The sequence below is a fragment of the Microcebus murinus genome, chromosome 3, assembly GCF_040939455.1.
Source record: "Microcebus murinus isolate Inina chromosome 3, M.murinus_Inina_mat1.0, whole genome shotgun sequence".
NCBI classification, from domain to species: Eukaryota; Metazoa; Chordata; class Mammalia; order Primates; family Cheirogaleidae; genus Microcebus; species Microcebus murinus.
The window spans coordinates 21832924-21856101 of NC_134106.1; the positions used below are offsets into that span (position 1 = coordinate 21832924).

At 50.7% G+C, this 23178-nt stretch overlaps 2 protein-coding genes across 3 annotated transcripts; one reads left to right on the forward strand and one right to left on the reverse strand.

The window, feature by feature from the left end:
* Positions 1–8450, reverse strand: SLC30A3 (solute carrier family 30 member 3). Its single transcript, XM_012788252.3, has 8 exons — positions 8161–8450; positions 4418–4599; positions 3574–3720; positions 3325–3478; positions 2494–2692; positions 2127–2232; positions 1758–1892; positions 1–853 (listed from the first exon to the last, which is right to left on the reverse strand). Exons 1-8 carry the CDS (start codon positions 8253–8255, stop codon positions 705–707), a joined length of 1167 nt encoding a protein of 388 aa, XP_012643706.1. The 5' UTR covers positions 8256–8450; the 3' UTR covers positions 1–704.
* Positions 8451–17161: 8711 nt separating this feature from the next.
* On the forward strand, positions 17162–22975 carry DNAJC5G (DnaJ heat shock protein family (Hsp40) member C5 gamma). 2 transcript variants are annotated; one of them, XM_076000465.1, is made up of 6 exons: positions 17162–17257; positions 19726–19846; positions 20155–20368; positions 20539–20683; positions 21178–21242; positions 21772–22975. In XM_076000465.1, the coding sequence occupies exons 2-5, from the start codon at positions 19734–19736 to the stop codon at positions 21222–21224; spliced, it is 519 nt and encodes a 172-aa protein (XP_075856580.1). In that variant the 5' UTR covers positions 17162–17257; positions 19726–19733; the 3' UTR covers positions 21225–21242; positions 21772–22975. The 2 variants fall into 2 exon arrangements, with proteins under 2 accessions (XP_075856580.1, XP_075856579.1); XM_076000464.1 differs by lacking the exon at positions 17162–17257 and adding an exon at positions 18788–18903.
* The last annotated feature ends 203 nt before the right edge of the window (positions 22976–23178 follow it).

Genomic DNA, 23178 nt, shown 5'->3' on the forward strand with positions numbered 1-23178 from the left:
GAGACACAAGTTTATTGGTGGAGCTGCAGAGAAGTCCTCCCTCTCTCTGGGATAGCCGAGGGAACAGCACCAACAGAGGGATGGACAGACAGACCCCCAAACTGACACGTGGATGGAGCAGACTCAGATGGACCACAGCACAGCCACACAGGCACAGAGACACACAGGCCACAGCACCAAGAACACACACAGAGAGACAACACCACAGGACTAGGACGCATGGACAAAGTGCAGGCATTGGGGCCCCTGCATAGACAGAGCGAGGGCCACATGGGGAGGGGGCCCCTGCTGACCTCCCCCAGGCATAGGCACAACAACAGCACACAGACAGGCAGATGCCCCAGCCAGCCAGCCACACAGACAAATGGACTGCACGGAAAGGGGCTCATGGCTCCCCAGACGGTGGGGAGCAGGGACCACAGGCCTTTCACAGCCCCTGCCACTGAACTGAGGCGGGGGAGTCCCTGCCCCTGAATTGGTCACGTCTGTTCATCTGACTCCCACCACACTCCCCCCCCCCGCCCCCCGACTTTGGTCTTGCCCACTGGGGCTGGGGCTGGGGCTGGGGAGTTTGGCAAGTGGAAGGATTGGGGGAGGTAGGGGTATGGGCCCAGTTTGGTCCCTTCTCCATGATCAGGGTAGAAGGTGCTGAGAGTCCAGGGCTGAGCTTGGGCTCAGCAGTGGGATGAGGACGGGGCTGTGGCTCAGGCTTGGGGGGGCTCCCGGCAGCGCAGGCACTGGGCCATCTCCGGCTGGTACTGCTCGACCTGCAGGGTACAGCTGGAGAATCCAAACCGGGAGTAGAGCCGCGATGAGGCTTCAGCCAGGACGGCTTCAGGGTCAGCAGTGGAGTCTGTGGGAGAGTGATAAGAGGCAGCATCAGTCCCCAGGGAGTCAGGAACAGGCAGGGGCTGAGATAAGGATGCACAAAGAGGCTGAGGGCTGCACGGCATTAAAGCCACGCGTAAATGCGGAGCTTGCTTTTCTTTCTGTACTGTATGAATAGTGTAAAATCGTCAAAGAAAATGTTGGAGACACTCACCCCTAATCGACCATGCTAACACACTAAACTGTTCCTAGTCTTCTATTCTCTTCTGTCTTTGGGTATCAATATTTCAGCAGCCATACCACTTGATTTCTCAGGACAATCCAGATGTTAAATATTCTGTCCCATTGTCCCTCTAGAGTTACCATCAAATATCCCACAAATTATAATATTTTTGGCATCCAAATTGCATGTCTCTGATTGCTTCTTGCATCTGGAAGAAACTCAAAAATCCTTTGTCAGCTCATGAGTCACCATATATATTTTTAATAGTTGAATCATAATGTAGATGTAATTTTATATTCAGCTTTTTTCTCTCAGCATTATACTATAAACATTTTTCCTAGTTGCCATACATTCTTCATAATCATCATTTTTAATAGTTATGTGATACCCTAGAGGGGAGGTGCCATAATCTATCTAGCTGCAGCCCTATCACTAGACCCGGAGGTACCAGTAATCTTTTAAAGGGTTGCGGATTCCCTGTGCTATTTCAGAGAGGGTGAAATCCCTGCCAGAACACCATGTCCGGGACTTCTAACATGCAACATGCACACACATGTGTGTGTTCTCTGAGAAAGTGAGAGAGACAGAGACAGAAACAGATAGGATCAAGAAAGACTGCAACAATCCAGGAATTCAAGCTATCATCCATGCTGGGGGTAGGGGCACGTGTGCAGAAAGTAATTGGCTGGGGCCAGTGCAGACTCACCAATGGCCAGGTGTGCAGAGGCAACGTGGTAGGTGAGCGTGAGGGCCCACAGGTGCAGCTCGTGGGTTGCCCGGACTCCTGGCACTGACAACAATGTATCCCGCACGGGTTCAAACCCCACATTGCGGGGGGTACCTGCAACCAGCACCAGCCATGTCAACACAAGGGACACTCCTTCCAGGGGCAGCCCCGTAGCCTTCACCTCCCCAATCCTGTATCCAGTCACCCTGTTGACCCCCACGATTCACCCTATGCCCAAATCCTCCCACCCAGGCATTCTCACCACTCTCTTCAGAGAAAAGAAGGGAGCCCAGTGCTAGAGGGAGTCAGAGGAGGCCCCAGGGTAGGGAGCAGTGGTGTCTGATTCACCTTCCATGAGGATTCGAAGAACATCACGGAGGGTGGGCGCCGTGGATCCAAGGGCACAGATGGAGAAGAGGAAGGTGCTGATGGGGTCAGCCGCCTTGTACTGAGGCTGTAGAGAAAGAGACCCCTGAGCCCAGCAACCAGGGACCTTTCAGAGCAAGATTTAGTGGCATCCTGGGGAATAGGACCTCAGAGAGAGGCCCCTGAGAACCCTGGAGAGGGGAAAGGGAATGTGACCCAGGGCTGGGAGAGTCCTAGGGAGCTGGGAGGTAGGAACTGGAGTGGGGGGAAGGAGGCAGAGAGAACTGGGAAGGGGGCTGGAGTATGGAGTTACAGGGAGGAAGGCAGGGCAGGCCTCCACAGACGGTACCTTGAAGTAGATGAGGATGGAGGCAGCCAACACCCCAAGGCTCTGCAGGAGGTCGCCCAGGACGTGCACAAAGGCTGCCCGGACGCTGGTGTTCCCCAAGGGCAAGGGCTCCCCAGGCCCCTCCTCTAGCGGTGCATACTCTGACCCCCTAGACCCGTGGCTGTGGGGGGGCCCAGCCTGGTGCAGCACAAAGGCCATTCTGAGGGAGAAGCAGAGTGGCTCAGCCCAGGTGGCCTGCCCCCCACCTCCTCTGCCACTATGTCCATGCTTCCTCCTCCTACCTCCCCCGTAATCCTTTTTCCACCTATATTCCCAGCCCCAGGAAGAAAACAGCACTGTCCGAGAGAGAGAGAGAGAGAGAGAGAGAGAGAGAGAGAGAGAGAGAGAGAGAGAGAGAGAGAGAGAGAGAATGAATACGGGCTGGGGGAGAGAATACTGGGCTTGGTGCCAGAGATGTGGATTCAGATCCTGGCCTTGCTACCTAAATAGCTATGTGGCTTGGGCAAGTCACCTGGTCACCTGTTGGGATCGATTTCTTTAACAGTAAACTAGGGGTAATACTGCCTACTAGGGGTGGTTGTGAGGTTTAAATGAGACAATACTGATGAAAGCCCCCAGCAGAGTGGCTGGTACACAGTAGGCCCTTAATAAATGTCTGTTGACATTGAAGTCTAGGTCTCTATTCCAGGCCCTTCTCAGACATGCCCAGGGCAGACAGCTGAAAGCTGTGTGCACGTGTCTGGCAGGGGAGGGGAGAGCCAGCTCTCCCATCCTGGAGGAAGACCCCTCACTTTGAGCTCCACATGGTCCCTGCTCCACACTGGAACGTACAGCAGATTGGCACAGACTGCGATGCTGGCGGTCAGCAGCATGGCACCCCCCTCGATGTGGTAGTCGCTGTGCAGCAGTCGGATGAAGGCCAGGTACAGGAGGATGCCAGTGACCATCCAGAGGGAGACCACGGAGGCCAGAGCCCCTAGAGTCTCTGCAGGGGGAGACAAGCTGTCAGAGACATGCTCGGGACCCTGACAGGTACCCTCTGGCAAGACTGGAGGGTCACTGGTCATGCAGGAGCCTTACCTGAGCGGTGCCAGCCAAAGGTCATGGTGCGGGTGGCTGGACGTGTGGAGAGCCAAAGGGAGAAGAGGCTACCCATCATGCTGCCCACGTCCGCCAGCAAGTGGGCCGCATCGGTCATAATGGCCAGGCTGTGCGCCAAATACCCGCCTGCCAGGGCGAAATGACGTACAGTGCTGGTTCCGTTTAGCGAATGTCAGGCAGTATGTGCGTATGGGCGTGGAAAATAAGTTGAGGGATATACACCAAAATGTGAATTGGGGTTTTCTTGGATGATGGGATTACAGGTAGTTTTCATTTTCTTCTTTTCTTATTGTTTTTTTTTATTTTTATTTATTTATTTAAAATTATAAATTTTACCTTTTTTGTTTTGTTTTTCTTTTTTCTTTTCCAAGGTTCTGCTTGATATTTTCTTCTTTTCACTCATCTAGTTTTTCTATAGTGCCATCTTTTTTATTTTTTTTTTTTGAGATGGGGTGTCACTATGTTACCCAGGCTGGCCTTGAACTCCTGGGTTCTTCCCACCTCAGCCTCCCAAGTTTCTGGGATTACAGGCATGCATCACCATGCCCGGCTTACAATGACATAATTTGTTTTAATAACAAAAAAAAATAGGCCTTTAAAAGCCCAGTTGACACCTAGAAGTGAGCCCTAGTGGGCCCCGGACCTTGGCCCAAATTCCCCTTGGTGCTCTGTCCCTCACCCACTCCTACTTCCTGACTCCTGAGCACCCAGCACCCCCATCCCAGCCATCCCCATCTTCTCTGCACCTCCACCCGGGAACACCCCTGGGACTCTGAGAGGACAGTGGCTTAGGCAGGTGTCGGGAGGATGCTCTCCAACTTACCCACCACCTCCCCAGCCATGAAGACGAAGCACACAGCACAGGCAGCGTACAGCTGCCTCCGCGCCTGCAGCCTCTCGGGGGTGAGGCCCTGCTGCGGCAGGGCGTCCCTGTGGCAGTGGTGGAAGGGCATCTCCACAGGTTTGGGCTCCTCGGGGAGGGGCTCTGAGGGCTCTGTGAAGAGACTGAGGCAAGCAACAGGGTTCAGCCTGAGCCTGGCCCACAGACTGGCCTGCTCTCCGCAGGTCCTCCATGCCCCAGGCTGGCCTCATCACATGTGGCCCATCTCTCGCTCTGTCCCAAGGCCTGTCATACCCGGGAGCCTTGTGGACAGAGGGCCATATGAGAGATGGGGGCCAAATGAATAGTTCAGACCCCAGCCTCCCTCTCCCTTCCATACACAGAGCCATAGAGTGTCACAGCTGGAAAGCACCTAAAAGACAGTATCATCTAATATTTTATTAAAAATATTAGAAATGTGAGGCTCAGAGAGGGAGAGGATGTATGGAGGCCACACAGCCAGTTGGCGGTAGAGCTTAGACTAGACCCAAACCAAATCAATTTATTAAGCTGGTCACCACAAGGAATACAAAATGAGCAGGACATCCTTTTCGATCTCCAGGAACCCTTGGTGAACAAGACAAATGTGTACTAAATGCTACGATCCAGAGCAGAAGGTGGTCATTGCCATCAGAGCAGTTAAAGTGCTATCAGGTCTCTGAGGATAGAGGAATAGTTTAATTCTAACAAGGAAACAGCTAGAGGAGATAACATAAGAAAGGCCTTGAAGAATGGGAAGCATTTTGGTAAAGATGGGTGAACATGCAAGGCAAAGGCAATATGAAGAGAAGCAGGTATGACAATGTGGAGCTGGACTCAGCATGTGATCCTGGCCCTAGTGTACCTCCTTCCCAGGCCACTCCCAGATTCTGCCCTTCCCTCCCTACACATGCAGCTGAAATGCGGCCCTTTAAGAGGAGAGTGGAATGTTGGGACCCAAAATGTCTGAGATTCTAGGCACAGAGAACTGAGGGCTAGATTCCAGAGCTGAGGTGGCCATGAGGAGGTACTGAGGGCTAGATTCCAGAGCTGAGGTTGTCATGAGGAGGTATGGGTACAGATTGTTATGGCTGGGGATGACAGTGGTAGGGGCACTGGATTTGGAGTCTGTTACACATTAACTGGGCCTCGGTTTGACCACAGGCACCCAGCAGAGGCCATTTTAACTGCAGAGTGCCATAAGCCTCCCCTGACAAATACACGGGGCTGAGAGCCTTATCTGGGGATCCCAGAGGCTGGGCTCAAGCTGAATGAGTTTTAGGTCCATTCCAAGCCAATTCTCACCTCCACCATTACCCAACCTGAACCCCAGCAAGGACAGAACCTTCCACAGAATAAAGGACATGAATAGAAAATACAGTACTGGGGGAGGTGTGACGAGAATACCCATGAATGAAAACAATGGCTCCAGATAGAAAGTGAACACAGCAGCAGAGTGGGGTGGGATGCCTGGGGCCTTCTGGCGAGGAAAGCTCTGCCAAGTGGGTGAATTGAGGTTTGAAGGAGGTGGGGGGGGGGACATTTGGTGCTTGTAGGGAAAATTCAAGTGCTTGTAGGTAGATTAATTTCTCAAATTCAAAAGCCCCATGCAAGACTTCAAATCGGGTATGTATGGTTCTAGGTGTGTTTCCAGAGGAGATGGGGAGATGGGGAAATGAAGGTGGCTTTGAAACCCATCCTCATTCATTCAATGAGGTGTGCCAGGCAGTGTACACATAACGAAGCCCAGACTAGTGGGAGAGACAGATGTGAAACAAGTGACTTACTATGCAAGGAGAGGCTGGTGCTGGAAGGGTTATGAACAAAGGACTTTGGGGCACAGGGGAGGGAGCACCCACTCACAGAGGGTAAGGAGAACTTCACAGATGAAGATATGTTTAAGGAGAGGAGACCTAGGTGGAGAAGGGTGCTCCGGACATGGTGAATGACAATGGAATGACAATGACAAGGTTTGTGGTGTGGAGTTCAAGTGGGAAGCACCAGGGGAAGGACTGAGGAAGAAAGTGATGGGCTCAAAGAAACATACAGGGAGATACATCGCCTGCTTGAACCAGTATTTCCTGAGTCCTGAGATGACCTTGCTGATTGGGAAGAAGAGAGGAAAGGAGAGGAGATGGAGGGGGTATAGAACAGACAAGGCCAGAGCCTCCTGGCACAGAGTTTTAGAGGAGGGGCAGGTAGGTTAGGAAGTGCCTCTTTCAGAAAATGCTGCAGGATTTGGTGACTAATGGTCATACGAGAATGAAGATGGGCTGGGAGTCAGAAATGCAGGTCTGAAGAGCAAACTACGGCTGGGTGGCTTTGGAGCAGTGAGCAAGATGCCTTCCCCGGCCTTGAGGTACAGCACACCAGTCACCAAGGTAGCCACCCATCAACAGGCTGCTGCCTTTTGTTCTGCATAAATTGGGCACTGAAGAAGCCTCATTGTTGGTGTGCGGGGGTGTTCCTATGTGGGGTGGCTACCTTCTGCTTAGAGAGAAGGAAAGGCTGGTTCCTCTCCCTGGCCCTCTGAAACCCCCAACAAACAACAAATAAGATTGAGTGGGAAGAGGGACGAGGTAGTGAGGGGAGAAGAGGCTGAAGCAAAGTCAAAGGAGATGTGAAGAAGTGTCAGGGCCACGGCCGAAGCCCCCCCAGCTGCCAAGTCTGCAGGCCTCTGCAGGAAGGGGTCTCCACTCCCCTGTGTTCACCCACTTCCCCGCCCACCCAGGTTTAAGGCCACTACCCAAAGAAAGAGTGAGAAACACCACGTCAGAGACAAAGGGAGACGGCTGGGAGAGAAACAGAAAGACTGGGAGAGATGGGGGAAGAGAAAAGGCCGAGACCCTGCCAAATCCCGGAGACAAACGGACGGTAAGCCAACAGACAAAATGGCCAGCGGAGGTGGCCCGGGAGAGCCCGGCGCAGCCGCTCCGAGGGGCAGGGCGGAGGGCGCCGGCGGGCACGGGAGGCCGCCGGGGCGCGGAGGCGGTTCTCCGGCCGCCCCCGGCCCGCTGTCCCGGCCGCTCGGCGCGCCTCATTTCACACCTCGCCGCCCCCGGCCCCGTCTGTGCGGAGCCGGGAATACCCCCGCCGCCCAGATCGCACCTGCTCCTTCCTCGCCGCCCCCTCGCTTCCCGGCGGCCGCCCGCCTCCCCGGCCCTGGAAGACCCTCCGCTGAGCCCGGGCCCAGCCCCGGACCCGGTGCCCACAGCTGGCTGGGGCTGGAGAGAGTGCCCTGAGCCCGGGCGCGCAGAGGGAAGGACCCGGGGCCTACAGATGGGGCTCCGGGGTCGCCAGGTGCTCCGCCCGGAGCAATGCGGACATCGGGGCCCCCAGCGCGGGCTGCGGCCCGACGGAGCGGCAGCAGCTCCCAGGGAAGTCAGATGCGGTGGGGGCAGCGGAAGGGTCTGGAGGCTTGGGACGCCGGCCTGGGGCCGCTTCGCCGGACCGGGAGAAAATTAGGCTGCCGGGAGGAAGCGTAGCTGGCTGTAGAGGGGCTGAGGTCGGGGCTGACTGGGGCCCGGGGGGCTCTGTGCAGCCTGAGGGGACGGAGCCGGGCGCAACAGAGCCAGGCGCAGCGGAGCCGAGGGAGCCGCGGTGTGCTGGGGCAGGCAGCCAGGGCCCGCGCCGAAGGAGACAACGAAATGGACCGAGGGTAGGAGTGTGGCACCCCCAGGGCGAGCGCCAGGCAAAGTCTGTCCTACCTCTTCAAACGCAGGCCGCCGCCAGTGCCGCCGCGGTCCCGGGGGCTCACCAGACGAGTGGTCTCCGAGCCCCCCGTGGCGGGAGAGGGCTCCATGTCCCGGCTGCCCCGACCGTCTAGGCCCCGACGAGGGACGGAGAGGCGGGGCCGGCCGGAGCCAAGTCCAAGCGGCCCGCCGACCCCTGGACTCCCCGCAGGGCCACGGGACCACCAGAGTGGAGGGAACTGCAGCTACTGTGGCGCGTGGAGTCCGAACTGCAGATCCCGCGGCCGCTGGAGCCCCGCCCCGCGTGGGGCGAGCTCCCCAAGCCCCGCCTCCAGGCTCCCCGGCCTCTCTCCCACGCCTAAACCCCGCCCCGGAGCCGCGCCCCCACAGCCAAAGCCCGGTTTCCCGACGCCAAAGCCTGGTGGGGGAGGCGGGAGCGCCCCGCCACCCGGGTTCTAGAGAATGCTCCATCTCCATAACCCCGCCCCCTCAGCGAACTAGCCCCGCCCCATGCAAGTCCCGCCCACCAGTTCCAGGCCAAGCTCCTCAAGCCTATGGACCTCCCGATCAAACTTCACCCAAGGTACATCGTCCTTTGGATGCCCGTGCGGGGGGTATCGCCCCGCCACCCCGTTACCTTGTGGCCCCAGACCCTATGCGGAGGCCGAAACAGGTGCGGACCCATTACCTATCTAGAGAGAACGAGAAAGAATGTGGGTGATTGGTGGTGACACGCCAGGGAGTACCGCAGGAACTCCAGCCAGAAACCCCTCTGTGGAGGATCTGGGGTTGGAATTCACGAGAAAAATGTGCTGCCAAGCACTGTACTGCTAATGATCATTTATTTTTACACTGAGACACTGGGTGACAAAAAGCTTCCTGTTCTCCCTCAACCCATTATTATCCCTGCTTTTTGGATGAGTAAACTGAGTCCCAAAGGAAGAAGCGTCCAAGGTCATGCAAGCCGTGAATAAAGGGCTGGGACCGGAACCCCATCCTCCTTCCCTCCCGGCGACAGGACTGCACTGACGACCGAAGAGAGTTAGGTCACGGTGCTCTCGCAGGCTGGGGTAGCCGGTGGAGTCCGTGCCCTCTCTGGGGTCACAAGACACTGTTTATGGTGGGAGGCTGAGGCTCACAGCTTGTCAACTGGCGATTCCTGACCTCCGTACCTGCAGCACCTTCCCGGGCATTACCTCATTTTGCCTCATTTTGAGTAAACTAAAACCCAGGGGAAGGAGCCACTTACAGCGAAGTCGGTGGCCCAGCCTGGAGTCGAAGCTTCAAATGCTCAATGTTCTCTGCCCCTGGCACTTGCCGCCACTGTAGAATGAAAGGGGGTGGGAACTGGATTGTGCACTCCAAGCTGTGACAGTCTGTGAAGAGGAGGGTCCGTAGGAGGAGGGGAGACAGTGAGCAGGGATGGGGAAGCGAGGAGGGTGGGAGTGGTTAGCGAGCCCAGGCTAGAAATCCGTCAACCGTACCCTTCAGAACACACTGGGCGTCCTGAACTGAGGGTTCTGGAGATAGACACCTGCCCTCGACACTGTTGTTCCAAACAATGAGCCTGCGCGTCCACTTACAAAAACAGAACTGGTGCACGTGCCAGATAGAGTGGTTGGAAGTGATGGGGTTAACCTGGGAGAGCTTCGCGGAGGAGGTGAGGCTTAAACGGATTAGGCAAGCTGGGCGGCGGGCTGGCAGGGGAGAATGCTAGGCTCCTGCCAAGGTTTGCGGGCGGCGTGTTCGAAGTGATGTACTGCGCGGTACAAGGGAACCGAAGGGTCTGCGCGCGCCTCTGCCCACGCCACGCTCGCGGCCGCAGCCTGCCTTTCCTCGGCGCCTGCCCCCTCTCCTGGCCGAAGGCCCAGCCAAAAGCCCAAGCGGGGCGAGGGGGCGACTGGGTGAGGAAGGGGGGCTTTCTCCCTCCTACTTCCCCTAGAGGCGTGGGGCTAGAAGGGCATCAGCTACCTCCTCAGGTCACAGGGGGACAAACTGAGGAGGCGAGAGGTGAGACCACTGGCCAATGTCACCTTGTTGGCCCGTGTCAGAGCGCGGGTGGGACGCATGTCCCTGCTCAGCCATGCCAGGGCCCAGGGTACGTCCCTCCTGGTGCCGTCGGTTTTCTAAGTTTCCGCACCCGTGCTAGGCTTTCCCCAATTCTGAGAACCCTGGAGCTGGGATGCGGAGGGGTCACTGCGCACTCCAAGGCTCCGATGCGTTAGCCTGGCCCGAAGTGGCCGGGGTGGGTGCGCTGGAGAATGGGGAGAAACCGCGGAGCCCTATGCGGGGAACCGGCTTCTTGGCAGGCTCAGCTGATGACGACAACAGGGGACAAAACAACAATGGCTTCCTCCGGGATTTCCCTTCCTGCGCAGCCCGCCGCGCACGGACAACAGCCCCGAGTGCCGGGAGGGGGCGCAGACGCTGGCACGTGCCCAACCCGCCGCCGCGCGGGAGCTAGCAGGCGGGGAGGGAGAGGCACGTTGGAGCTGACCGCCGCGGAACGTGCCGCCTCCGGAAGCCAGGGCTCTGGCAATGGGAATTCCAACCTTCGCTTGGAAATTTATGTAAGGAAAGCTTGGCAACAAAACAGAATGCTTGCACCTGTTTCTCAAAGAGCCATCAAGTGGCCTTATGAAAATCTTTGCAAAGGGTCCTCGTGAATGCCAGGCCTGAGGAAGTCATGCTGCACCTGGATAGGAGCTAGGAAAATGATTCAGGAATTGGAAGGTCACCTTAGGACTGGTGACCTGTAAGTAACTACAGTCTTGTAAGGATCTTTCATTCAACATTTACTCAACATTTATTCCCTGCCACGCAGCCTGATTGGTGCTGAACAAGATAGACGCTTACCTCCCTTCCAGACTGTGACTTGACTGCAAGAGATTTTGCTCTGTAGTCCTTTGTTGCTGATTAATCCACATACTGTTACTGCCTGTCCTGTCCTGCCTCAGGTATCCATCTTCTCTAAGGTGAGTCATTAGGCTGCTCTTAGTCCCAAAGGCATGACTGAGGAGAAGCCCTGGATGTCCCAGGAAGATAGGTCACTGCCAGCTTCCAGAGGGCCTCTGGCAGAACAGGCCAGAAGACAGGTGCAGGGGGTCCCAGACTAGAAGTCCATGGTGGACCAGTTCATAATGGGAGAGGAGAGAGCAACGCCCACCACTGAGGTCAGAGTTTAAGCTGGGCTAGAGATCTCAGGCAAAATCTGTAATTTAAGCATGTGTGCAAGAGTTAACCCTTGAGAGGTCCAAGCCAAGCTGAAGTGTATGGGCAGAGGCAAGCTGGAGGTCCAACTTGTACTCCATCCTCTGCTCAGATGTCACCTCCAGGAAGCCTTTCCTAACTTACCCCAGGCTGGGTATGTGATGCTCCCCAGTTCTCTCAAGGCTCACTCTGATCATCTGAGCACACCACACACCACATTGTAATGAAATCCTCTGTCTGTCTCCTCACTAGAGCACAACTCCCTGAAGGCGGGAACTGCGTCTTTCTCGTACTGTGTCCCCAGTACCCTACTAGTGGCTGGCATAGTCCTAAATTAAGCCATCCCAAAAAAGAGGAGCTAGGTGTCAGAATGGAAGCAGGATGGAGGAGGTAGGATTTTTGCTGGTCACAGAGAGGATGAGGGAGGAGGCCTTCCCTGGCCCCCGTACTAGGTTGGTTCTCATGTCACCATGCTCATTGCACACTACGTTTTCTTTCTTAGCATTTATCACACTGTTAAACTGTTATTTAGGAATTATTTGTTTCTTCATTTGCCTTCCAGTATACCATAATCTAGTTTTCCTTCTGCTTCCCTGACTGCTTATTTTCAGCCCTTTGCTGGTTCCTCCCCACCTACACCTACTCAATCTCTTTAGTGCTGGATTAGCCCAGGACTGGTCACCCTCTTCTCTTACCTTTCCACACTCACTCCCATGGATTTATCATCCAGTCTTTAGCCTTTAAACGCCATCAAGTAACAGCAGAAAGTGATGGTTGTTGAAGCTGGATGTTGGGCACATAGGAAATCACTGTATTACTCTGTGTTTGCATGTGTTTGAAATTTTCTATTAAAACGAATTTTTAAAAATGGCATCTATCCTGGCAGTGGTAAAGATGAAAAAAGAAAAAAAGACATCTATATGGTGATGATTCCTAGATCTCTCACTTGGACTCCAAACTCAAATACCCAGATGTTAGCTTAACATATCTTCTCTAATGTCTAATAGATGGGCATATCAAGCTCCATAAGTCCAAAACTGAGCTCCTGATTGTCATCTTCATCCCAAACCTTCTCTTTCTGCAGTCCTCCCGTCTCAGAACATGGTAACTCCATCCTTCCATTTGCTCAGGCCAGAAACCTTAGGATCATCCTTGACTCCTCTATTTTCACCCCACATATAAGCTGTCATTAAATCCTGCTGTCACCTTGTCCAAATCACCATCATCAGCCTTCTCAATTATTGGCCTCCTAAATGGTCTCCCTGTTTCCACCCTATTGCCTTATGGTCTGTTCTCAACCCAGTAGCTAAGCAACATAGGTCAGATTTTGTCACCCCTCATCTTACTCAGAGCACCAGCCAATGTTCTTCTAGCCATTAGACCAACCTAATGGTCTACAAAGTCCTACACAATTTAGCTTCCTCTGAACTCACTTCATACCCCCTCTCACCTCACTCATCCCACCCTGGCCTTTGTGTGTGAGTCCTCCAACACACAGGGCATGTTCCTGCCCCAGGGCCTTTGCATTTGCTCACCTCCCTACTGATAATGCACTCTGCCAGATGTCTCACAACCTCCTCACAAACTTCAGGTCTTGACTCAAATAACACCTTCTCAGGCCCTCTCTGCTTATCCTTTTAAAAATTGCAACCTCCCCCTGCTAAACATTCTCTTTCTCCATTCCCTGCTCTATTTTTCTCCATAGCCATCATGACCATCTAACATACTGTATATTTTATTTACTTTGTTTATCCCCTCCCATCAAAAGGCAAGCTCCATGATGGCAGGAATTTGTGTCTATTCTGTGTGCTGCTGTACCCCTAGCACCTAGAACAGTGTCGAGCACATGATAGCACCCAATAAATATTTGTCGAAGGTCTTGATGAATGTCCGTCTCCCACATTAGGCTATAATCTACGAGGTCAGAAAAAGAATTTGACCACTTATCGTTGTATCCAAAGTACCAGGCATACAGCAGTGCTTGGTAGATATTTGTTGAGTAAGCAAACTGATTAAAGAAGAGGACAACTCATGGGGGGAAATGGTATGAGAGCACCTGTACAGAGGTGAGAAAGAACGGGGATATTTAAGGGGGCAAGACCAATTTGATTGTTGTGGAAGATTCACTTTAGGACAATAGTAAACAATGAGTTTGGAGGGGTAACTTGGTATAAAGTTGTAGAGTTCATTGTCAGATTTAAAAGGTTGTTTTGCATCCTGTAGGCTATGAGTAAAGCAGTGATAATGATGGAAGCATTGCTTTAAGAGCATGGATCTGATGGCAGTATGCAGGATGAGACTGGCAGCAGGGAGAATAGGCAGGAGGCTAGGAAAACAGCCAGTGGGATATGTAAATCTTTTAACTGGGGCACTTCAAGGCTGTGGGAGCTGAAAAGAAAGGACACATGAAAGAACAAATGATCTTGAAAAAAAATTAATCTGACTTTTTAAACCTGAATTTGGGGAAAATAATAAATCTACATCCCAGTGATGCTTGGGTTTTGAACTTTATTTTCTTGGAACCAGTCATAACACTAACAGAAATAGAGACACCAAAAGGAACAACCAGTTTGGGGAAAAGATGTTGATTCAGATTTTAGAGTGTGGTTTTGAGACAATGGGACACTGGCACGTGGATGACATCAAAGCCTCCCTGTAACAGTAGAATCAGGGGTATAGACTAGATCTTAGATGAAGAGAAGAGAAAGCACGAGCAGAAGCTAAAGACCAAGCCACAGAGAACATCCATAGTCAGGAGGTGAGAGAAGGAAGAGAGCCAGCAAGGGGACAGGAACCTTACCAGAGATGTACGAGGACAACTGGAAGCCCACAGAGCCCAGGAAATGAGAGGATGGGCAATTGGCAGGGTTGAACAGAAAGGAGACAAGTGATTTAAGGGCCAAAGTCTTTTCCCAAAGCATAGCCTGATATTTTTCACTTCAATTAGTCACTCTGCCTGAAACTCTACCAGTTACTCCTTTTGCATTAGTGAGAATTAAGAGGATATAAGGTATTGTCTCTCCATCCATAATCTAAATTACAGTGTTTTAATCAGATTGCTTTCTACCTAACCCTTAGGGATGAGGTGATTCTATGGAGGCAATAGTTTTTATTAGAAATGTTAAAAGGAAAGGAAATAAGAGTAGTAATTTTGGAGTTTTGGCTGCTTTGAGAGAACCATGGGAGGTGTTTTGGATAGCCAGAGGGCAGCATGAGCCCTGGGTAGGAGAACAAGAAAATGGGGTTCTAAGAGGCAGGGAGAAGGATGTAGAAGGATGGAAAGACACCAATGACAATTTGCAAATCTTACAGGAAAGACCCTGTTTTTTCTCTTCTTCCCAGAAACAAAATGAAAAGCAACTTCTCTCCTTATAAAATTGGGAGGAGACAGGATAGAATTATTACAATAATAGTAATAATAATAAAGCACTTATCATGTGCCAGACACTGTTCAAATTAAATATTTGATCCTCACAACAATCATAAGAGGTAGACACTACTACCTTCATTTTACAGCTGAGACAGGTGTGCTGTTAGTCTGGCATTAGGTCTACAGAGTCTGTGGTTGCAGGTCAGAGAGGACAGGAACATGAAGCAGCCTGTCTAGCTGAAAGCTCTCTACCTCCCACCCTAGATGTCTGGCCTGGGAAGGACAGGCAAACAAAACTGGGCTGGCGGTGCTTTGGGTCACATGTAGTGTGCGTGCCTCCTACTGAGGGAAGGGATAGCAAGACATCACAGACTTCACCCACGAGAGGACATGAAGATCTCCCACAGCTTTGGGCTGTCTCCAGATCCAGATTTTAAAGTGGAAAGGGAGCTGGCGCGTATAAGGTGCAGTTGTGGTGTAGACACTGAACTTGGAGTCGTGTCTTAGTTGGACTTAGGTCGGACGTCACTGGGTAACCTTGAGCAGGTCAATCTTTCTCTCTGGACTGCACTTTCTTCAATTATATTAATAAAATGAAGGCACTGGATTAGAGTTAAATCTCTGAGGTCCCTTCCAGCTCAAAGACTGTATAATTCCAGAACGAACCTGGTGGTTGAGTATGACAAATTATGATCTCTCTCTCCCACTGCATATGTTCTAGAGTGTGGTATTTTGAGTATAAATATGCCAATGTCTGCTGTCTGTATGGGTGTGTATTCCAGCTATATTACTAAACTTTAGTTGTTTGTGGGTAAATAAGGGATGCTTCTTGGTTTTCTCCAGGAGAGACCAAATGGCTCTGGGGGGTAGTAAACTGTAAGATCACTGACTCAAAGTATGGTGGGAGGGCAAATGATTCAAGAAAAGGTTTTAGTCTTTAGTCATTCTTTGGTATAGTTATTTTTGTTTTTTCCATTCAAGTCTTGACATCAACCCTGTGAAATGGCACAGGTTTTCTATAGAGAGGAAAAAGATACTGTGAGATTAAGTGACCTATCCAAAATCACACAGCTTGTTAGAGCCAAAGCCAGAGTTAATATCTGTGGCTTCTGACTCCTGGTTTGTGTCTTCTTCCTCTTCTAACATGTGCTCATGTTAGAAGAAACCCTAGGAGCCTGAGCAAAAGTGAGACCCCCGTCTCTACAAAAAAATAGAAAAATTAGCCAGGTATGGTGGCACACACCTGCAGTCCCGGCTACTCAGGAGGCTGAGGCAGGAGGTTTGTCTGAGCCAGGAGTTTGAAGTTGCAGTGAGCTACTCTGATGCCACTGCATTCTAGCCAGGGTGACAGAGCAAGACCCTGTCTCAAGAAAAAAAAGGAGAAAGAGAAGAAGAAGAGACCCTACACATATAAAACACTGTCTAGGTGAAGGCAACGTGGAGAGCCTCTGACAAAGGATGCCAGGCCAACATGCCTGCTAGATTCCCATCTCTGCAGTTTGCTGGCTGCAGTGTCATTTCATCCAGAGCAGAGCCTCCCAAGACTTAAAGATAATGACAATTTCAAGAGCACGAACTGTGATTAATTAGAATGTCAGAGGGCAATGATAAGAAGCAAAAACATTCTGGAGTCTCTGGCAAGATGTGAAAGATGTTTACTAACTCCTCTTAGGACTGAACTAGCCCTTTCTCAGGGCTCGCTTCTTCTGTGAAGCAGGGATGTGATGATACCACCTCTCAGGGTTGTTGTGAGGACCCAAGGAGATAATTAGGTAAAAGTGCCTCTGAAAAGCCACACATACCTCTGCTCATTCATTCAATCAACCAACACTCTTGAACACCTACAATATTGCAGGAACTGTGTTAGGAACTGGAATACAGAATCACATTATCATCTCCCCTCTCCCCTTCTTTATCCATCCTTGTCTCTTCTTGTCTAGGGCCATATGAGGGAAGATGGGCACCATAGTCGTGACCAATTCCCCAGCTAAGTGCTTCTGTCCTAGGGAATTCTTGCTATGGCCCAAGCTTTAGACTTACATTGGATTGGCAGAGGGCTTCCTCAGCTGTAGCTCATTCATCAAATCATTAATTCACTTACTGTGAGCTAAGCATGGTTCTAGGTGCTAGAGATAAAGTGGTAAACCAACCAACCAAGGTCCCTGCCCTTGTGGGAGTTCACTATCAACTGGAGAAGACAGGCCTTAAACAAATCAATTCGCAAATAAATATATATTCACAAACCATGGTGAGGGTATTAAGAAGTAGGAAGAGAGGAGTAGAATCCAGCTTAGAAGGCCTCTCTGAGGAGGCATGAAGCTGAGATCTTTGAAGGATGAGAAGTTGACCACACAAACAATCTAGGGGAGGAGCCCTCCAGGCAGAAGGAAGGAAATGGTCAAAGGCCCTTGAAGTGGGAGAGAACATAGTGTCTTCAAGAACTGGCAGGAAAGCAGTGGGACAGAGCCCAGAGCAAGTAGACAGGGGTTCTCAACTGGAATGAGAGGCAGGGGCAGGACCTTGTCAACTGAGGTAAGGAATTTGTTGTAAGTGCATTTCTAATGCTTCTGCTCTCTTCCCAGCACTAGTGAAGAAATGAGCTGGTTTGTTCTGCCAGTTCTATCATCCCATGATGGTGATGAAAGGTTGGAGATTGAAGAAATTTGGCATAACAGAAACCACCAAAAAGATTGTCAGCTTTGGCCAGGCGCTGTGGCTCATGCCTGTAATCCTAGCACTCTCAGATGCCGAGGTGGGAGGATCTCTTGAGGTCAGGAGTTCCAGATCAGCCTGAGCAAGAGAGAGAACCCATCTCTACTAAAAATAGGAAAACCAGCCAGGTGTGGTGGTGCATGCCTGTAGTCCCAGCTACTTGGGAGGCTGAGGCAGGAGGATCACTTGAGCCCAGGCATTTGAGGTTGCTATGAGCTAGGCTGACACAAGGGCACTCTAGCCCAAGCAACAGAGCTAGACTCTCTCAAAAAAAAAAAAAAAAAAAAATCCTAGAAGGAGATGTAAATGTGTACAAATAACTGTAATACAGGAAAAAGAGTGATAATAATCCACAAGAGGGTCAACAGATAGGTACTATCAAAGTAATAAAGCTTTTTCAATTACATGTTATAGGAGCCTTTCAATGCCCCTCTATAGAGAAAACCAGCAAGCACCACAAAGTGGTAAATTATAAGTGATGTAAACACTGCCTCCTGTAGAAGATCACAGGAAGTAAGGCCAGGGGGAGAAAGATGCTCCCATGCACTGCAAGTGGGAATACAAACTGGTACTTCTGGTACCTTTCGGGGAAGAAAGTTAGTAACAGGGATCAACGTATTAAAAAAAAATTCACTTTGACCCAATAATTCCATTTCCAGGAATCTATACTTAAAACATTAGAGATTTGTTCAAGGATTTCTGTATAAGAGTTTTCATTATAAGGTTACTATACCATCAAATAGTTTCAAACAACTTAAATATCCAACCTGATTACATAATTACATTATCATACACCCTCATCATGGAATGTATTTAAACGAAGTTTCTGAATGAAGCACACTAGTGACTTTTGGAAAAGCTCATGATATCATTTTAAACGGATGTGCAAACATATCATTACAATATAATAGGAGAAATGCTTTGACAGACAAGGTAGGAACAACTGGGAGAAAAAAGGCAGGGTCTCAGGAACACTGACACTGGAGGTGGGTCTTGAATGTCGGGGAGGAGTTTCCAGGTGGAAGGAAAAGAGAGAGCAAGTGGAGACCCCTACATTCTGAAGAACACCGGGAAGATAATATACCTCTTGAGAAGGGCTTGCAACAGCCATACCTCTCGTCTGCCACAGTCAGCAAGCCCACTGTCTTTCCTTAAGTGAATTGGTGAGCCCTGACGGCCAACAGGACGGGTGGTGCCCTCCGCGGATGCAGCTGGTAATCCCAAGCGCCGGAAGCAACGCTCAGCCATCCACCCGGATCCCTGCGCTCAGGCTTCCCGTGCGTGAAATAAGTCCCAGGTGCAACGTAGCCTCCCCACCCAGCTTTTCTGTGGGCGCCAAAAACGACCCAGAGTTTCGCTTCATCGCGCAAGCGCAGTTGGCTGTTGGACTACGCTGGTGTGAAGTTTCACACTCAGGAGGATGAAGGGTGTGTGAGGCCTATGTGGCTCAAAAGAGTCACTCTTAGGTAAAGGAGGGGGCCTGGCTGGGGAGTTGGCACAGGGCAGGAGGGGCCCCGCTCACGCAGAGCTCTCCTTCTCCTTCTGAGCTCTTTGCCTGGGTTCTCCCTGGCGGTAGGCCTCCCAGGCCTCTATCCCGCTCTCTGTAGTCCTCTTCCCTCCCTGAGCCGCCCTACTAGCAACCCTTTTCTGCTTCCTTCTTCAGCCCCTGAGTCATCCTTTTGTGTTCTGTCCACTGCCCTGTCTATGAGGGGCAGAGGTGAGATGGTTTGAGAACGAAGGCTTGGGGGAAGAAGTAAGTCCCTGGCCTGGCTGCTAGCACCCACTTCGGGCCTGGCTTCCAGACACCCAGCTTCTCTTAGGCAGCACACGGTTTGGTCTGGTTTCTCCCTTGGTAATTGTGGATCTTTCCTGACTCACTTGTTCAGCGACTGGGGCTGCCCTAGTCTTTCAAACCCAGCAGTGAGCTTGGACAGGCCCAGGGCTGTTTACTTAAGATAATAGGAGCTCTGGACAAAATCAAACTCTTCCCATGACTTTGACCTCTCTTTGGTTATGCCTCTCTAGGATGTGGGGTGTCTTTGGGTCTATGTAGCTGGAGGATGCTGGGAAATGTGAGGGGAAGATGTTTCCTCTTTAAAATTTGAATGCCTTTCTGGTCACCTGCGCTCTCCTGTTGGTCACTAATCACACTGCTGTTGTCTTATTCTTTTTCTTTCTTTATCTTTTACTTGCCTAGCCCCTGAAGGCAACAAGTTTCATGTTACTGGAAGTTCACTCCTCCATGCCCTTACCTGTGGAGTTTCTCACAAATGCTTTTTCTCCTCCAGCTCAGAGCATGTCTCATGTGGAGGAAGCAGCCCGGCGGCTGTCCAAAAGTGGGAGGAGCCTCTATGCAGTGCTGGAGCTCAAGAAGGGTGCGTCACCTGAGGACGTCAAAAAGGCGTACAGGTTCAGACTTCAGCCTTTTGTTAAACCCTGGAGTTTTCCCTTTTAAACCTTTTTCTTTCTACTTTGCTCCTGACCCATTTTTAAATCCCAGCAAGCCTTCACTTTGGGGCCAAATGGGGCCATCACCCTCTTCACTGTGGCATGGGAAGGAATTTAGACCTTAGCTCCTTGCCTCCATCCTTTGTACTGCATCTCATGCATTCTTTCTACATGATCCAGAGACCTGTCTTTGTCATTCATCCTACCCTTCCCTCCCCAGCCATTTGCCATCCTCCTCCCTACTAATCTTTTGGGTATTGCCTGGGTAGGTCACTGGCCTTGAAGTATCACCCAGACAAGAATCCAGGGAACCCTCAAGCAGCAGAAATATTCAAGGAGATCAACCAAGCCCATGCCATACTGGGTGACCCTAAGAAGCGGAAAATCTATGACCAGCATGGCTCATTGGGAATATATCTGTATGATCACTATGGCGAAGAAGGCGTCAGATACTATTTTACTCTGAATAGTTGTTGGTTCAAGGTACACAATTCTTCCTAGTCCCTTAAGAATAAGGAAAGAGGGGTGACCCTCCTCTTCCAGGACAAATGCTTCTGTCCTCTCATTTTCTGTGTGCTGGGAGGATTGGAGGGGAGCTCAAATGGTCATAATGAAGAATTGCCAGACTGAGGCCATTGTCTCCCACCTTTTAGACACTTGTCATCCTGTGTGTACTGCTCACTGGCTGCTGTTTCTGTTGTTGCTGCTGTTTTTGCTGTGGAACACTTAAACCACCTTCTGAGGATGCTCATATGAGGAAATATGAACAGAACGTCCAGAGAGAGCCTCCAAGGCCAGGTGAGAACCATAGGCAGGAACTGAGGTAAGACCTGGATTAGGAATGAGAGAAATGGTTGGGGGTAAGAAAGGCCTGTGAAAATGCCATGTTAACCCCTAAATAAGGCAGTTCAAGTCTGGCATTGGGACAGAGTGAAGAAAGAGAAAGGCATCAATATGTTTCTGTGAGCCTTATGCCACAAACTGACAGTTTCAATGCGATGTTGGCCTCTCCTGCTAAGCAAAGGAATGGGGTGGGAGAATATGCCTAGAAAAGGCAGTAGTTGAAGACAGGTTTGAGGATGCAGTTTTTTGCATCTGCTCAAAAGGAAAATGAAGTGTCAGAGATTATGCTCACCCCAAATAGTTCAACTTTAAAATTGTAGGTTGCCTGAACTTCACACCAGTGCCACCTAGTGATGCTAATGAGTAATAGCCGAGTAATGGGTTTCTCATCTGTAGACTAAAAGTACTTACTCTTTATATATGTAATCATATATATAATTCCATCATAGGAGCCAAAAGTCACTTTAGAAACACTGACTATGACGAAGATGATTAAGAGCTGAAGAAGAGTGAGGTATGTAAACTGAAAGGCAGCAATAATTAACAAATGAGAAAAGCATATAAGTAACTTCACATGAGTCATTGGTGCAAAGTTTATGTCTTTGGCCAGGCCTGGTGGCTCACGCCTATAATCCTAGCACTCTGGGAGGCCGAGGCGGGCGGATCACTCAAAGTCAGGAGTTGGAAACCAGCCTCAGAGAGACCTAGTCTCTACTAAAAAAATAGAAAGAAATTAATTGGTCAACTAAAAATATATAGAAAAAATTAGCCGGGCATGGTGGTGCATGCCTGTAGTCCCAGCTACTCAGGAGGTTGAGGCAGAAGGATTGCTTGAGCCTAGGAGTTTGAGGTTGCTATGAGCTAGGCTGATGCCATGGCACTCTAGCCTGGACAACAGAGTGAGACTCTGTCTCAAAAAAAAAAAAAGTTTATGTCTTTATAATATGGACTACAAGTGTTTATATTCTTAAATATAGGGGGTTTGCTTTAAATTCTAGGATAACGTTCCTGGTTAACAAGGTGCTACCTTCTTCTGCCACTAGGTGCTAACCCAGTGAGGGTACCTTCTGCTGCCCAGTCCACTGGACACATTGAAGAGAGAAGCAAGTAGCCCTGTCCTGACATTGACCCTAATCTAACCCCTTTTCTTATAAGAATCCCAACTTCAGAAGCATTGATGACATCTGTCCCAGTAAGGACATCATCTCTGCCTGTGGTGGTACCACTGACCCTGGCCATACGCAGCCACCTAGCTACTCTTGTTTTTTGTCCTGGTCCCAGTTTTAATCTGTCAGAGAGCAGCTGTCCCATCCTTACCCTTTTGTGGTCTCAGCCAGTGGTGGCAGACTTTTCCTGAGGATTCTTTGTCCTGTGCCTGCCTTGTTATTTGAGCCAAAGTCAGCTGGCAGAGCCCCTGAACCCCTTGTACTATCTCTGCCAAGATCCTGATAACTGGACAGGGTGGATCCTGTCTACAGGTCCATGGAGCTGCTGCACCAGTTAACTCTCTTTTGTTGCAACTCTGTGTTACCAGCAACCCCTGGCATCAGCTCGTTCCTAAACCAATATACCTTTCTGGGGCTAGTCTCACCTTCTCCTGTACCCATGGCCTTTGGCCTTGCCATCCTCATTCCATGCCACTATGAGTTGACTCAGGAAAAATCTGAATGCATTTGAGGCTTAAAGGTAGTCCCATCTTTGGGTTTTCCGTGGACTTCAGCTACTAGCACAACGTGAATGAGCCTTGGTCCTGTGGGTTAACTGAAGTTCACACATGAGTGCCTGCCACCCTCCATCCTTTTTACCACATTGTATGCAGGCTGATCACCATATAGCTTGTTCTTAAAAACAGTGGCATGAAATGTGATAGGGAAAAGATTGTACTTGCAGACTCTTTCCCTGTTCTTGCCTCTTCATGCTGCCTGTTTGGTATCCTTTCTGCATTTATTTTCCATCCACCCAGGGGTCAGAGCTTAGTAACTCCCTGAACTTCTCTCTGCGGACTGGGAAAAGGACTAAAGAATTTCAGTAAATAAAAGAGCTTTTGTCTAATCCCAGTGCATACGTTGGGCCTGAAAAAGACAAATTGTGCTTGGGGTAGAAAAAAAGGCTTATCGGGGAGAAAGAAGACCAGTGCTCACAATTGGGACAGGGCTGGTTTGGATAGTCAGAGTCCAGGACAAGTGGACTTGGGAGCCCCAGAGCCTTGTGATTATGACTTTGTCGGTGCTCTAAAATTTCCCTGGAGATTGATTCCCTGGGTGCCCAAAATAGGTCCCTCGCACTCAGATCCTTTCCACCCAGCTCAGCTTCCCTCAGTTTCCAAACAAATTTGAAATCCTTGGAGTGGTTCCAGTGGTGTGTTCATGGACTAGAGTCCCACACTTTCTCAGGGGCATGCTCCTAGGTACTTCTAGGCCCTGGTCCAACAGCCCTTCTAGCCTCTTGAG

Bases quoted from the DNA above. Each gene is read 5' to 3' on its own strand.
- SLC30A3 (XM_012788252.3), bottom strand. From the start codon at position 8,255: ATGGAGCCCTCTCCCGCCACGGGGGGCTCGGAGACCACTCGTCTGGTG. The intron at 3,479-3,573 runs GTAAGGCTCCTG...CTCCCCCTGCAG, and splicing joins CTTTGGCTGGCACCGCTCAG to AGACTCTAGGGGCTCTGGCC. The intron at 854-1,757 runs GTGAGTCTGCAC...ACTCTCCCACAG, and splicing joins CTCTGCACACCTGGCCATTG to ACTCCACTGCTGACCCTGAA.
- DNAJC5G (XM_076000465.1), top strand. From the start codon at position 19,734: ATGTCTCATGTGGAGGAAGCAGCCCGGCGGCTGTCCAAAAGTGGGAGG. The intron at 19,847-20,154 runs GTTCAGACTTCA...TTGCCTGGGTAG, and splicing joins GACGTCAAAAAGGCGTACAG to GTCACTGGCCTTGAAGTATC. The intron at 20,684-21,177 runs GTGAGAACCATA...ATTCCATCATAG, and splicing joins GAGAGAGCCTCCAAGGCCAG to GAGCCAAAAGTCACTTTAGA.